Source organism: Rattus norvegicus, chromosome 3 (assembly GCF_021556685.1).
Source record: "Rattus norvegicus strain SHRSP/BbbUtx chromosome 3, alternate assembly SHRSP_T2T, whole genome shotgun sequence".
Lineage (NCBI taxonomy): Eukaryota > Metazoa > Chordata > Mammalia > Rodentia > Muridae > Rattus > Rattus norvegicus.
The window spans coordinates 53,658,309-53,674,527 of NC_141536.1; the positions used below are offsets into that span (position 1 = coordinate 53,658,309).

The following is a 16,219-nucleotide window of genomic DNA, read 5'->3' on the forward strand; positions in this document are numbered from 1 at the left end:
CTTAATGTTTTGAAAGTATTATTTAAAAAAATAAGATCATTCTTTTCTTAAGAAATAATCAAATACTTTTAAACTCTAGACATCTAGTTTAAATATGTTATCACAGGACTTGAAACGTAAAACTGTAATTCAAATTACAGTTCTGTTTGTTTGTTTTTGAAACAGGGTCTTACTATGCAGCTCAGGCTGTCCTGGAACTCACTATGTAGACCAGGCTGGCCTTGAACTCACAGAGATATATCTCTGCCTTGGAGGCCTCCAAAATTACAGTTCTTAAATACATTCTTTTTATAAAAACTAAGAATTTTAACTATGTATATCACTATAGAATGTTAATCTATAAATAACGTCATGAGAGTCCTTTGAAGGTTTCTCAGACAACATTTGTGGACCTTTCCAACATCATTTGGCTGCAGTGACAGTCTGAAGAACATTTATGGACTCTTTCCACAAATAATCGTACTTAGCCAAAGGCACCGCTTTTCGTTAGTGAGAAAGGAATGGGCACAGAAGTACCTTTAAAATAAGATCTAATACTACGTACAACCACAGCACCAAGTCCAATCTAGTGCTGTCCGGATTCGCTAGAAACCAATGAAAAAACTATACATGGTTTCTTCATTGCAATGAGGAAGGATTTCCAATATTTACAGATTACAAATAAAATGCCTCCCACAAACACTGCTCACTGATACCAAGCAAACAGGACGATACCATGGCCCACTGGCAAGCAATCACGCTGAACGGCGTTCCCTGCTGTTTGCATCTGACACACTAGTCTTTTCAAATGTTAGATGTCACATCTATCATGTATTGTTTAAACAGGGGAGCAGCCGCTGGCCTCGTCCAGTGTGTGAAAACCTTTAGTGACATCTATAAATGGAACAGAACCACTGAGCCCTCCCTTCAGCTGTCATCGCAGCAGCTGGCAGGGACATCAACTTGCTGTGAGCGAAAAGAGAAGTGCCCTTTATGGAGAGAGAACTGAAAGCTTGGAAATCCATAATTCCCTGAATTTGGGCTGTTCGCTCAACAGAAATTTGTGGAACATCCACGAGGTGTAGGGACTGTCTAGATAGAACAGAAACCCACGACAAACATCAGGGCTTCACTGAGCTCCTGTTTGTGGGGACACATTTAAGAACAGCAGCCAGTGAAGCTGTAGCATCTTTGTAGTTCTACTGAGTTGAGGATGTGATCGTGGTCCCTGTCACAAAGGACTTCATGAAGAAATGTAGAATGCCATCTAGATGTAAATGAAGGGACAATTGGAGACATGACAAGGTCTATTCGCATAGCCCAGCCTGGCTTTAAACTCACAGTGTCATGGAGAATAAACTTCCTCCCTCTGCCTCAAAAGGTCCTGGAATGACAGGTGTGTGCCACTATGCCTGGCTGAGTTCTTTGAAATCACTTCTTCCTTCCATAGGGTGCTCCATTATCAACAGCATAAATGTCTCCAGAATTACATTTTCTTAAACAAGGCCTGCTCTCTAAATATTACAGGTGATAGAGTTGCTCGCCCTGATTTTACTGTCTCTGGGGATAGCATTTTTCTCATAGGGCTGCATCTGTTCTAGTTTTTAACTTTTTAATCTCGTGAAACGCACAAAATATTCCTAGTTTGTATGCGGGTCTTTCCCCAAAGACTGAACTGTTTTTCTTTGGTCTTGGTTCCTTTTAAACTTTTGTCTAAACTAATACAAAAGTATTGTTGTCACTTCATATATCCCTTGTATAGCAAGACAGAATGTAAACAAATTTGATAATTTAGTGGTAATTATAGTTTCCCTACTTAAAAATAAAGATAATTTGGAATATTTTAGAGTATGTGTCTGTATTTTTCAGTTATGATGGAGATCTCATTTAAAAGGTTAGATAAAACTAAGAAGTATATAAACATCTTTACATTTCCTACTTAAGAAAATCCTATCTACTTTTAGTAGAAAACGACATTTTGTATTTTGAACCATTGGACTCATAGCTTATGAGAATTGAGCTCACCTCATATTCTTGACCTTGGCATCATTAATTCAGACGTCAAGTAGCTTGCCACTAGGCCATTTTTAGAGGAGTGACTCATTTTTATGATCCATATTTTTTCCTGTTCAGTAAGCATTTTCTCGTGGCCACCCTTTATAACGTATGTTTCAACACTGTCTGTGGTTCACAGCCTTCCACTTCACCCGAACGTCGTGTTTCTTAGCAGTTTCCTTAGTGACCAGAAGTCCCAGTTGTCACTTTCAATCTCAGACAGCTGAGCAGTGCTGCTTTCCAAACCGGCTCTCCGAAATTCCCGTTGTTAGAGCCGGCGTCTATATTTAGCCGGTGGGATTAAATTGCAAAGGCTTCAGGCTGGGGCAGGGCACACTGATCTGCCTTTTTACAGCTAGACCTTGTGTGCAACCAGGAGCGAAGACCCTCAGTGTCCCCTTCCTTACCCAGGTTCCTCACAGAATGGATTCCCAGCGGGAGCTTGCAGAGGAACTCCGGCTTTACCAATCCACCCTTCTTCAGGATGGTCTAAAAGATCTCCTGGAAGAGAAAAAATTCATCGATTGTACCCTAAAAGCAGGTGACAAAAGTTTTCCTTGCCACAGACTGATATTGTCGGCTTGTAGCCCTTACTTCCGTGAGTATTTCTTATCTGAAATTGAGGAGGAGAAGAAAAAGGAGATGGCGCTAGACAATGTAGATCCTGCTATACTTGATTTGATCATCAAATACCTGTACTCTGCCAGTATTGATCTCAATGACGGGAACGTGCAAGACATCTTCGCCCTGTCCAGCCGCTTCCAGATTCCGTCGGTGTTCACCGTCTGTGTGTCTTACCTTCAGAAAAGACTGGCTCCTGGTAACTGTCTGGCCATCCTAAGATTGGGGCTTCTTCTCGACTGTCCAAGACTTGCCATTTCTGCCCGGGAGTTTGTGTCAGATCGCTTTGTGCAGATTTGTAAGGAAGAAGACTTCATGCAACTGTCCCCACAGGAGCTGATCTCTGTCATTTCAAATGACAGCCTCAATGTAGAAAAGGAGGAAGTGGTATTTGAGGCCGTGATGAAATGGGTACGGACAGACAAAGAAAACAGGGCGAAAAATCTTAGTGAAGTATTTGACTGTATTCGTTTTCGCCTTATGGCTGAGAAATATTTCAAAGATCATGTCGAGAAGGATGACATAATTAAAAGCAACCCAGAAGTCCAGAAAAAAATCAAAGTTCTAAAGGACGCTTTTGCAGGCAAACTTCCGGAACCCAGCAAAAGCGCAGAGAAAGGGGGGACGGGCGAGGTGAACGGTGATGTTGGTGATGAAGACTTACTTCCTGGTTACCTGAATGATATCCCCAGGCATGGAATGTTCGTCAAAGATCTCATCCTCTTGGTCAATGACACAGCTGCAGTGGCGTATGACCCCATGGAAAATGAGTGTTATCTTACTGCCCTAGCTGAGCAGATCCCCAGAAATCATTCCAGTATTGTTACCCAACAGAACCAGGTCTACGTGGTCGGAGGACTGTACGTGGACGAAGAGAATAAAGATCAACCCCTGCAATCCTACTTTTTCCAGGTAAGAACGCACAGGCTGGGGTTCACCACCCTTAGCCAATTTGTGAATTGTCTGGGGGCAGGGTGCTTACATACCATTCACACGGATATCCCAGTGTGCTCTCTTACACTGTGATGCTTAGCAGAGTATCATAACTAGACTTCATATTTAATAAAAAGGCATGGCGAAGGAAGTCTTTATACCTAACTCATGACTCACAATTTCCTTCTTACCCTTTCTCCCTTATAGTATATATAGGAAGCTGGTGGTAGTTACAGTTCTTCAAAGCTCAGGGTTTCGGTAAAGACTGACCTTATAATCTTTAACACTATTACCTGATAAATAGGTTAGAATATTTTCCTTAAAGTTATTGGTCTAGGGTTGGGGATTTAGCTCAGTGGTAGAGCGCTTGCCTAGCAAGCGCAAGGCCCTGGGTTCAGTTCCCAGCTCCGAAAAAAAGAAAAAAGAAAAAAAAAGTTATTGGTCTATACCACGATGCCTTACACACTGCAAGGGAGTGGGACTTAGTCTGATTTTCTCCTAATCTGGGGAAGGAACATTTCATTTCTTATTTCTTGTTACTGTATAAAAGGTTTTATTGGAAAAGAAAGGACCCTTGTATATATTCTGTACACTTTGGATCATATAAAAAAAAAAGCATTCCCAAATGTCACTGATTAACTTAACCCACACCTTCAGTATTGCCAATCAATACTTTGGGGCTCATGGTTCAATCAGTAAGAATTTGTTTAGGTCATAGCTAATCGTGGCCTGGGATTTTCAGGCACTTAAGTTGGAAAGGCCAGAGATAGACAAGTGTAGAATGTCATACCACAGTCACCACATGCTTTCAAAATACACAACATACCATGCATTCACAAAATACTACCTGTCACCAAGTAGCTAGAGAAATATAGTCAAAATAATAGATACTAATCATGTTTCTTAATTTTCTAAGTTCCAGTGAAAGACACTAGCAAAAGTATTTGAATGTGACCCAGAGATTTCCCCCAAGCTCTATTTTCAAATTCAGATTTACTTTAGAAAGGGCAAATCCAATGAAAGAGATTTTAAGTATATCTGAGAAGTGAAAAATAGCAAATCAAATGGATAGGTAGACAGGCACAGACAGACAGACAGGTCAGACAGATAATATAGTCATAGACCCAAGAAACAGTTACAGCATCGAATTATTCTCAACACACACATGCGTGTGTGCGTGCACACACACACACACACACACACACACACACACACACACACACACACACACAAACACACACTTTAAAAATATACCCACGGCCCACACTCTATTTTCAAGGCCTCGTTTTAACTTTTGCTTTCTCCATCCTGTTGTTTCCCTTTAACTTTACTGTGTCTGGATTTGCAAGTTAGATTACCTGACGAAGCAGGAGCCACGGAAACAGTTACACAGGGGAAGGGCATTTCCCCTGCCGCTTCTAAAAGGCACAGGTGTAGATCAAGATGCCTGAATTGAAATAAAAGGGAGCTTCCTGTGAGAATTGCAGCCTTTGTAGTGTTCTGCTTGGCTGCAGGTGTGATGTGGATTACAGAGTGAACTGGCATTTGGCATATGACTGTGGGGATTCGGGGACCTTATCAAGACTGATTTCCCCTCCTCCGTGGAACTCATAGATTCAAGTTTTAGACCGCAGGAAGCCCACACTTTGAGTGTTCTACATATAAACCCTAATTTTAACAGTGGGATCTTGAAGGGTTTAATAGCTTGAGAACTCATCCACTGAAGGCACTGGCTGGCCACCTACTGTCATCTGGTATAGAAAATGGTCCAAAGATAAGATAGGAAGGTGGGTACCACACAGTCTGGATGGGACCTGGGCCCTCAGGTTTGGGATTAAGATAGCTGTTGATCCATTAAAAATAAAAGTGCCAAAGCTGCATAATGGCATCTCAAGCAATAAAACGCCTATAGACTTATTAGATGGCATGGTATTGAAAACCACCTAAAAAGCCCCGTGAAGTCGGGCAAGTGTACCCACCCGTCAGCCAACTGAGAGGACTTGTTTGAGTATTTTGCACAGAACTTGTCAGACTTCCATAAAGGTTTATTGTTAGTTCTACGTTATTACCTAGTACTCCCCCGACTCCACAGACGTGCTAGGAATCAAACCCAGGGGTTTGGACATGTAATCTCAGCCCCACTGGACTACATCTCTCAGCCCCGTGACACTTTCTTGACCGCAGATTCCTTTCCAAGAGTGAAAACATTACAGTCACAATCTGGATGCTGAATCAAAGTGTCTGCAGCTAACCCTGAGCACAAGGGGATTAACCGTGTGTCATGCTGTGTCTTTTGGTCTCAGAACTTTAACTGGCCCTACTAGACCAGACATGGAATTGGCTTCCAGAGAAGCCCCTCCACATCACTACCAGTCTCTCCTGTTCCAGGCTGTATCGGTTTTGAGGTGAATGCATTCCTCCTCACCTGGAAATGGCATGCAACGGCGCAGCTACGCCTCTCAGTTTCCTCGGCAGTGCTACCCTAAAATGCGAAAAAGAGTACGTTACCATTTTAGAAACTAGGTGCCAGGATGAATCCCTAGTCAGAGCGCGATACTGACAGGTCCACCGTAGAGCTGGCTGCAAGCCAGACTGCTTCTCAGCATAAACCAGAAAGACGATATTTAAGATGACGTCACCCAAAACACAGGTATTGAAATGAGTATTCTTCTGTGCCCAAAACAATAGAACACAGGTAACCTAGACATGTTTAAAAGATGGAAAAGAGATACTGCCCTCCCTCTCAGTGGTCTGTGGACTGAGCGACAAGCCCAGCTGTCCCGGGTGCTGGCTCTGGGAATGTGTTAAATATAGCACGCAGGGGTCATTCGCATACTGTGACCCCTGCCATAGACACCCTGTCTCTTCCCCAGTGTCCCCAAAGTATTAAGATTCTTTGTTTCAAAACTGACTGAGGCACCTCCAGGGAAGGATTTGACAAGAAACTGCCCAGTTCTAACAATTCCATTTTAGTCTCTCTTCTCTCTTGATATCGTTTTTTTTGGGGGGGGGGGTTGTTTTTGTTTTTGTTTTTGTTCAAGTATTTTATTTTTATAGGCCAAGTAGATTTTCTCATTCTCTTTAGTAGCTCTGAGCCAAACTCTAAGTATGACACTTTAAGATTATTCTAAGCTAAAATATAATACTTTAGGACTATAGTTGTGTAGAGACCTTCATTCATCTCTGGAGATTTTAAACATGAAACACTGAGAACTTCTTAGTTACGCCTGGTAATATCTTTCTATGTATTTCCATAACTCATTTCTTTTCCAGCTTGATAACGTATCATCTGAGTGGGTTGGACTACCGCCTCTCCCGTCAGCCAGGTGCCTCTTTGGTCTGGGAGAGGTAGATGACAAAATCTATGTGGTCGCCGGCAAAGACCTTCAGACAGAGGCCTCCCTGGATTCCGTGTTATGCTATGATCCTGTGTAAGTTGACGTGACAGTCCCACAACGTTCCCGCTCCATAAGCCTACGACAAATCCATGTTTTCACCAGCTGGAACATGAATTCTATTATCATTTCATTCTAGGGCTGCAAAGTGGAGCGAAGTGAAAAATCTTCCTATTAAAGTTTATGGCCATAATGTGATCTCACATAATGGGATGATATACTGTCTGGGCGGAAAGACAGATGACAAGTAAGTGCCCCAAGGTTTCCTTTGGATTGACATCTGAGTATGGCTAAGGTTTCTTCCTTTTTATTTATTTATTTATTTTTTACACTATATGCTGAAATGGGACTTGGGTATCTAACACCATATTTTGCAGATAAAAAATGCAAATAAAATTCTGAAAAGTTTTGGGAGGAAATTGTAATTATAAGGTTTTAAAGTCACTAGACCAAAGAGGGAGGAATGTAGGCCGCTTCCACACGAGCACAGTCCCTCAGTGATACGCATCCTGATCGTGGAAGAGCAGCATCTAGGAGCACGGTCAGCCTTCTATCCAACTGCCTTTTACAACACAGACCAGTAGGCTTTCTGACTCAATGAACCATAAGCAGATTAACATTTAAATCTTCACTTTGTTATTATCTAATGTGTATGGGGTGCACGTGGGGAAGCACACTCGGATGTCAGAAGACAACACCAAGGAGCTCCTTCCACCATGAGGGATCTAGGGATGGAACTCAGGTCACCAGGCTGAAGGGGATAGAAATTTCTGTTGTACTCAAAGTATATCCATTAGCAAAACAGTACGCAGAAAATGATATGATTTGTACTTGACGTGTATAAGAGGGGAGTTGTATTGGTTGGAGATTAAAAGCACAGTAACTGGAGGAGTGCAGTCATTTCTCCAGCGACATGTTTGTGGCTCACTCACTCTCAAGTCTCCATTTCACTACTTCTAGCTAGTCCCTTGAGAGAAAACCAGGGTACATCTCATGTAGGACCCCATCTTGGCTTCTAGGCCATCAGTTCTCAATCTGTGGGTCACCACAATCAACTCTTTCACAGGGATTGCCTAAGACTGTTGGAAAACAGACATTTCATCACAATTCATAACAGAAGTAAAATTACAGTTATGAATTAGTAACAAAAATAACTTTTGGTTGGGTGTTCACCACAACATGAGGAACTGTATTAAAGGGTCACAACGTTAGGAAAACTGAGATCCACCGGTCTAAGCCATCTGTAGTTAGGACAGAGATCTAACATCTCAGACAGTGCTCCTGCGCTCAGTTAAGCCAGCATCCCATCTAGTCAAATGATCACCTTTCATTTACAGTGTGAAGTCTCCCATCCTAGAGAAAGGTGCCTTATTTGGTTTATCATTTGTGCAGGCTAACTGTGAATAGAGCTGTCCAACCATGGAAAGGAAAGGAAATTATGACTTGTAAGGGTCAGTTGGGCACAGTAGCATGGACCCACAGTCCCAGGCTGAGGCCAGAGAATCAGCTGGTCCTGGGATTTCCAGACTACCAAGACGACACAGGAACACCCTATCCGAAAACAAACCACAAAACCAAAAAGATCACAGGTGCAGCAGAAAGAAAATCAAATAAAACCTTCTGTGTCGAGTAAAGAGCTCTATTCTGGAGTGAATTAATTTTATTCAATTAGAATGATAAAACAAAATATAACTGAACAAGCGCTGAGTTTTTTATCATCTCTCTCCATATGAAAAGATGGATATCCAGAAATGAAATCCCTTCCGTAATCTTTGCTTTCTCCATCAAATGAACACTAATTAAGGGTAGATGTGGTAAATGCACCCCTAATTTGGACATTTCCTCTGAGTATGTGGAACAGAGAATCCCTATTAAGTGCATTATGACTTTGAAACATTGGAACTCTGCCAAAATGGTTTACATTGTTCCCTTCAGATAACATTAGTAACCAGAAAACCAATCCGTCAATAAGAAGCACTCACGTCTGCCAGAAGTAATATATTAATCCTGAGACTCTTAGTACCCAGAGAGCATTGCCTAGCAAATGTCCAAGAACTTTGAAATAAATCATTGCGAAAAGTAGAGCGCTGAGGCTGAGGGATGACTCAGTCGCACTTTGTAGAATATGGAAGGCCTTGCATCCAATCCCAAATACGTGGGGAAGGGCAAAGGGGACATAAAGTGCCCTACTGAATATGATTTTCTGTTCTGACCTCACCAAGACCTTCCTTGCCATAGACAAGTTGTAAAGGAAATGTTTATGCATGGTCTTTCTCATATTAAGAAAAAACTACTCTCACAAAAGAGTTTTTGTTTATTGGCATTACCAAACTGGTTACTATTGGGATTTAGGACTATTGATCGGTTATGGAAAACTTTGAGACTTCCAAGGTCTATCCTGAGAATAATTCAATGAATCTACATGTTTCTGGTGGCATTTAGCATGTAAAAGTGTTTTCATCATTAGTCAGTCTACATGATTACTTATGTAATCTACAGTCACAATGGGTTTTTAATATAGGATCTATAGATAAGACTGGACTCACTGGGGAAAAAAATTTTTTGGGTTTGAACCCAGAGGCTCACACATGCTCTGTTAGTACTCTGCCACTAAGCTGCATCCCTCAAACAGTGCCAGGTTACTTTAAATAAAGTACTATATACTCCATCACAAACAGAACTAAATTATTAAAGCAGCTTTCACAAAAAGAAGGTTCTAAAGGGAGCATTTATTTTCTTTTTATGTTCACAGAAAGTGTACGAATAGGGTGTTTATCTACAACCCCAAGAAAGGAGACTGGAAGGATCTGGCTCCAATGAAAACCCCACGTTCCATGTTTGGAGTGGCAATCCACAAAGGCAAAATCGTGATCGCAGGAGGCGTCACTGAAGATGGCCTTTCAGCTTCAGTTGAAGCCTTCGACCTCAAAACCAATAAGTGAGTTGCTCTGCTGCAGCATAAGAATCCTGTACGTTAGTTTTGCATCTGGGTAGCAGCTACACTTTCTCAGCCTCGGGAGGGGAAGCCAGAGAACCTTGGGTTAAAGGGGAAGGATTTCCCACTCCCCATGCCTCCTCATTAGGAAAATGCGGCTCATGAGTTAGTGCTGACACATCGCTTGCCTGCCTCTGCGCTAACTGAATCCATCCAGTCATGTAGCAAAGGCATGATTACCTCTGAAACACTGTACAACCTTAGGTGGATATGCATGTCTGAGGAACCGGTAGTTTACAAATTAAAGGGCCAGGCGTGGTGGCGCAGACCTTTACTCCCAGCACTTGAGAGGCAGAGGCAGGTGGATCTCTGAGTTCGAGGCCAGCCTGGTCCACACAGAGAAATACTGCCTCAATAAACAAAATCAAACAAAAATAATGAAAAGATTTCCACTTGTTGGCAGCTGGCACTCATACACGATGAGTGCTTTACATGTTTCTTACTTTTTTTTAACTTCTGTTTTTATTGGATTTATGTGAAGATACTTGACTAATATTTTATATAAAATTAATCTTCCTAAATTTTTGAGCTTATACACCTAGGTGAGTACATATGTTTATACAATCACACATATATTGTATTTTATACATTTTACACATAGCATATATACAATAGCATGTTCATTGCCTTAGCAATGAAAAATTAGAATAGTGTTACTTTTTTTAAAGAAACCAAATGTATATGATTACAAAATAATGTTGATAGCCGGAAATTACAAGGCATTTTTATGAAACTAGTTTTAAATGATTATTAAAAATGATGTTCTTAAAGACTGGACAGTAGGGGTAAATTCTCCAATGCAAAAGAAGCTTAAATCTGATGCACTCAGTGGGCGGGGCACACCTTTGACTCTGAGTTCCAGGCCAGCCAGAGCCATGTAGTGGAACCCTGTCTAAAACAAAGAAGTGTAAACCTGGACACAAAACTATAAACCCTCTGTGTTTCTAGCTTTATACACACACACACACACTTTAAAAATAACAAAATTACACCAAAATGGTGTATTTCTGTACATTTTATGTGGACTGCATTTTCAATAAAATGCCTAGGTGGGAAGTGATGACGGAATTTCCCCAAGAAAGAAGCTCCATCAGCCTGGTGAGCCTGGCCGGATCCCTGTACGCCATCGGCGGCTTTGCGATGATTCAGTTGGAATCTAAAGAGTTCGCGCCCACTGAAGTCAATGACATATGGAAGTAAGTTGTCGTCTGTCTAACTCTTTGAACCAGTATTAAATCAGATCGTTGATAAGCAATTTTGTAGTGAATAAGCCGGATTTTCCCACCCTGCACGATACGTCTCGGTGGTAGGTAAGTTTACACTTCAAGTCTAACTGAACTTTCGAACATGCGGCTTACTGACCAAGAACTTGTGATTAGCTGTGAGACCAAAGAAAGAAGTCATCCAGACTGGTTTCTTTTTTGTTGTTGTTATTTGAATTTTTTAAAAGTATTATTTTATGTATATGGGTGTTTTGCCTGCATGTATGCCTGTATATCAAACGCCTGTCTGATGCATTCGGAGGCCAGAAGAGGGCGCTGGAGAGAGCTGGAGTTACAGACATCTGTGACCTCATGTGGATGCTGAGAATCAAACCTGGGTCCTCTGGAAGGCCAGCCAGTGGGCTTGACTGCCAAGCCACCGCTCCAGCCCTAGACAGGTTTCTTTAATTGTAAAACGAGATCAGATAGCTGCGCTGTTCTGCCCAGTTCTAGCTTTAAGCGTGTAATACTCCAGCCACACAGTAGGGCAGGGGACTTTGTCTTCCTTCAGAGTAGGTCCTTTCCTAGGAAGACACAGCACTCGGGGGCTGGAGAGATGGCTCAGTGGTTAAGAGCACTGGCTGTTCTTCCAGAGGACCTGGAGCACCTACCTGGCAGCTCACAACTGTCTGTAACTCCAGCTCCAGGGGATCTGACACCCTCACACAGATATACAAGCAAACAAACACCAATGCACATTTAAAAAAAATCATTTGAAAATCATTTTTTAAAAAGCCACAGCACTGAAGAAACATTTAGCCTTTTGAGTTTTACATGCACTCATTAAGTATAATTCATTCTTCCAATTGTTTGATGGTTTGATTTTTTTTTCAGGTTCTTTTTTTCCCTTTTCTTTTGACCAGTCTGGTCTCAAACTCAAGAGATCCATCAGCCTCTGCCTCCTGAGTGGAGTGCTGGGATTAAAGGTGTGTGCCACCAGGCCTGGCGGTCAATGGTTTTTTAGAAAGAAGTGAACATGTCTATCCATTTACCGCCCCGACAGCTGCGGGGCAGTTCTCCCAAGTACGCAGTGGTTACTCAACTGAACTATTTTAGTCAAAGAATGTTTTTTAAAGGGCAGGGAACACTTTTACCACAGTGTCAGATACAGTAAATATCGAATGGAAACCAAGATATATCATGGAGGTCACAGGAGCGTAAGTTTTATTTGGAGACCATAGTCCTCTGTAGAGCATCTGGTGATTGATAGGTCCCATCAGGCATCTGATGATTGACAGGTCCCATCAGGAGAGTTTGAATGGTTCTTGCTGCTAGCCCAGGCACTGTGCTTGACATCTGAGGTACAGGAGGGGACCCTTGGGTACCTAGGAAGAGCCTAAGTGAGCCCATGCTGTATGCTCGCCTAGAAACAGCCACCCTCATGCTCTCCCATCAGACCAGCCCCACTGCAAGGCTGAGGTCTTGGAGTGGCCTGTTCTCCCAAGGGCTGACGCCCTGCCCCCCAGGGTGTGGCCTACATAATATCTGCAGCATCAGCATCCCTTCGAGCTGCTTGGAGACTCAGAATCCCAGACCCCTCTCGGAGCTCCTGAACCAGAGATGGCATTTTAACAAGATTCCTACTCAATTCGTTGGCACATTTAATTTATGTCCAGTCAGTGATGGCGGACATTGTTCCTGAGAGCAGACTGGATGTTATTCATCCTCGAACCAAACTACAGGTGCTTTATTCCCTGCTGCCGAGCCACAGGGCTGAAAGACCAGAAGTTTCACCAAACCACTCTTCCATGCCTTGGACACTTCTTGACTTCTTGATAGGCAGACAGTTCATGGCAGGGCTCAGGATACCTGGAGCTCTATAATTCAATCCCATGTACACACACACACACACACACACACACACACACACACACACACACACAAAATACATACATACACACATACAAGCTTTAAAAGTCCTTACATTATATTAACTACTTATGTTGAGGAAAAAGTGGCTATAAAACATAATTCATTGCAATCTCTTTCTATAAATAAATAAACAAACCCTGGAGATTTACAAGGACCATGGAGGCTAGAGTTGGCAAGAGGGTGAGATACAGAAATACTGGACTTAGCAGAAACAGAATGAATAATGGAAGCATTAGAGGTTCTGGAGAACAGGTACAGGGAGAATAAGTAGTGAGCCCCAACCCAGACCGCACAGCACCCTCTGCGACACTTCTACACCACACCCGCGCCAGGCCTTCACACAGACTGATCAGCCCAGGTTCTGGAGATGAGACCCAAGCATCACTATTTCTTAAAACCTTAGGCGATCGGGTGTGCAGATGAGTTTGAAAAACACTGATGGGAAGAAACCGTGCCAACAACTAACTGAACCTCTCACAAGCCATGAGGTTCTGTGTAGTCTATGCTGCCCCAGCAAGAGGAAGCAGTAGGCAGTAAGGAGAAGAAAGGTTCAAGGTTTCCTGCTAAATGGTCCTCTTACCGTGGCCATGAGAACCTCAGAAGGAGCCCCTGCCTGGGATTCATCTCTGTGTTAGGGAGTAAGTCCCAAACTCACCAGCACAGTGGGATCACTACAGAGCTCTCAGAGCCACCAGGGCCCCTCTCCCATCCCTGCTGATGGGTTTACCTGGGGTGGGAATACAGGCTGGGCTTTGGAAACTTGACAGATCCCCAAAATGATTTTACACGTGCAGAATTGCTAGGAAAGCACTAGATTAGGGTTTGGGGTGGGGCACCCACCACTGTCTTGCTTAGCAGTGGAAATGTTAATTTGTATGATTGTTGTTTTCGCACTTGGAGTAATGTCTGAAGGGATAATCCTCAGGCTGTATTGCAGTGCTTTCTCAGGCTCCCCAACTCACATGTCAGAACACACTCGAAACCTGTCATCCTTTCTATGGTGATGTGCAAAGTAAATTCCCAATTGTGCTTGGAGACAGGATCTCATCCAATATCCCAGGCTGGCCTCCAACTCATTATGTATGTATATAGCCCATGTGCCCTCAAATTCCAGTCAGATACCAAGCATGCATTTTTTTAAAGATTCATTTTATTTACTATGTATATGAGTACACTGTAGCTGTCTTCAGACACACCAGAAGAGGGCATCGGATCTCATTACAGATGATTGTGAACCACCATGTGGTTGCTGGGAATTGAACTCAGGACCTCTGGAAGAGCAGTCAGTGCTCTTAACCGCTGAGCCATCTCTCCAGCCCCTCAAACACACATTTTAAGGCAATGGAAATTGTATCTCTGTAATCTTGAGTATTCAGATGCAAAGACCGGTTCCGGTTCCTAATGAGCAGCCAGGGCATAGTCTAAGAGCAGTCCTCAAGGAAGAGAGGGAAGGGGAGATTTCAGAGTCAGTACTGCGTCAGACCCACATGAGGCATATAGATGGAAACTATTGAAACCACAGTTTAGGCTGAGTCCCGCTTTTCTGAATTCTTCCTCTAAAGAGTCTGCTTCCCCTGACTACACCAGCAATCACCACCAGTGCCAGGGTGAGTGATGAACTGCTCCGGTGTCCATTTCTGGACAGACCAGTCCAATACAAGAGCACAGCCCAGGTCTGCGCTCACTCAGTGTGCACACTTTGAAAGGAGTTATTTACCAGGCAGGCACTTGGTCTGGGTGGAAGGCAATGGGACTGTTTTTTTCTTTTTTCCAGAAGAGCCCATTTCTATACTAAACACACACACACACACACACACACACACACACACACAAAACATTACAAAACCTCTCATTAAAGGCTGCTTACTGCTTTCTTTTCTTCCGTCAGGTATGAAGATGATAAAAAAGAATGGGCTGGGATGCTGAAGGAGATTCGATATGCTTCGGGAGCTAGTTGCCTAGCAACACGCTTAAATCTGTTTAAACTGTCTAAACTATAAAGGAGGTGACAAAGACACGGTTTGAGAGGTGGCTTGTTGGGACAAGAGGGCCTTAATGTATTGTCCTTCTTTAAGCCTATACAATGATTCATGTAGGGTTACATTGATCTGTGCAGTTCCCGGGAGATAAAACAGTGTAACCGAATCCCAAGGTGTTTTAGCGTGTGGAGTATAAAACCGTTTGCTAGGGAGTTAGTATACAGTTGAACAATGTATTTTGTCAAACCTTTCTCATAGAAGCGAGCTTTCTACATCCTGATGTTTACTAATCCTTTGTATTCTTAAGGTACATTTACACTTGTTTTCTATTATAAATGAAATGCATATGTCTACACTCTCAAGAGATGTTTGAGTAACAGAAACCTCTCCCCGGTTTTGAGCTACGACAGGAATCTTGTGCATTTTAATGAAGATGACTGGAAGTGCTGTATAAGAAGTGTAATAAAGGAGTGTCCAGTCCCTTCCCCATTCTTCGTGTGACCCTCGCTATTAGTCATTCCCAGTACAGCATGAATACAGTGCGTGCGTGTGCCACAGCGTATGTGTAGAGGTCAGAAGGTAACATCTGGCGTCACAGTCCACCTTACTAGAGACAGGGTCTCCCTGCCACTTCTCTGCTGTCCAGGATAGTTTGCCTGCAAGCTTCTCTGTGGATTCCTGTCTGCTGCCCATCTTCCTGCAGGGGGAATGCTCATGCCTTTTGGGGGGTGGGAGGAGAGTCCCCAGCTTTTGAGGCAAGCATGCTTACCTGCTGAAAAAGATTTGCATTTAAAACCCAGGAAATCGCAGGCTTCACAACATTAAGCACAGCAGCTATAATGGAGAGTGATCTAGTGATCTTTAAACTTCCAAGGCAGAAGGAGAGAGAGACTAAAGGAGGGTAGATAGTCACTGGTTCAATTTTTAGCTTTAATTCCTCAAAAGGGCCACTTGTTTACTAAATTTCCAGTAGAGGTGACTGAGCCAGGTGTGGTGGCCGATGTCTGAAGCCATGGCTCTTGAGGGGCTTCCCCAAGAGGACTGATGGAACACACAAGTTGGAGCCCAGCTTGGCTAACACAGTAAGACATCAAATGGAGGGATGTGAGGCTCTACACCAGTTTTTCT

At 42.9% G+C, this 16,219-nt stretch overlaps 1 protein-coding gene across 1 annotated transcript; it reads left to right on the forward strand.

Moving 5' to 3' along the window:
* The first annotated feature begins 2,457 nt into the window (after window positions 1–2,457).
* Klhl41 (kelch-like family member 41) lies at window positions 2,458–15,582 on the forward strand. The gene is given in 6 exon segments (NM_057191.2): window positions 2,458–3,567; window positions 6,862–7,019; window positions 7,123–7,230; window positions 9,736–9,921; window positions 11,028–11,174; window positions 15,001–15,582. Coding segments are annotated over 6 exon segments (1,821 nt in total). The 3' UTR covers window positions 15,113–15,582.
* The last annotated feature ends 637 nt before the right edge of the window (window positions 15,583–16,219 follow it).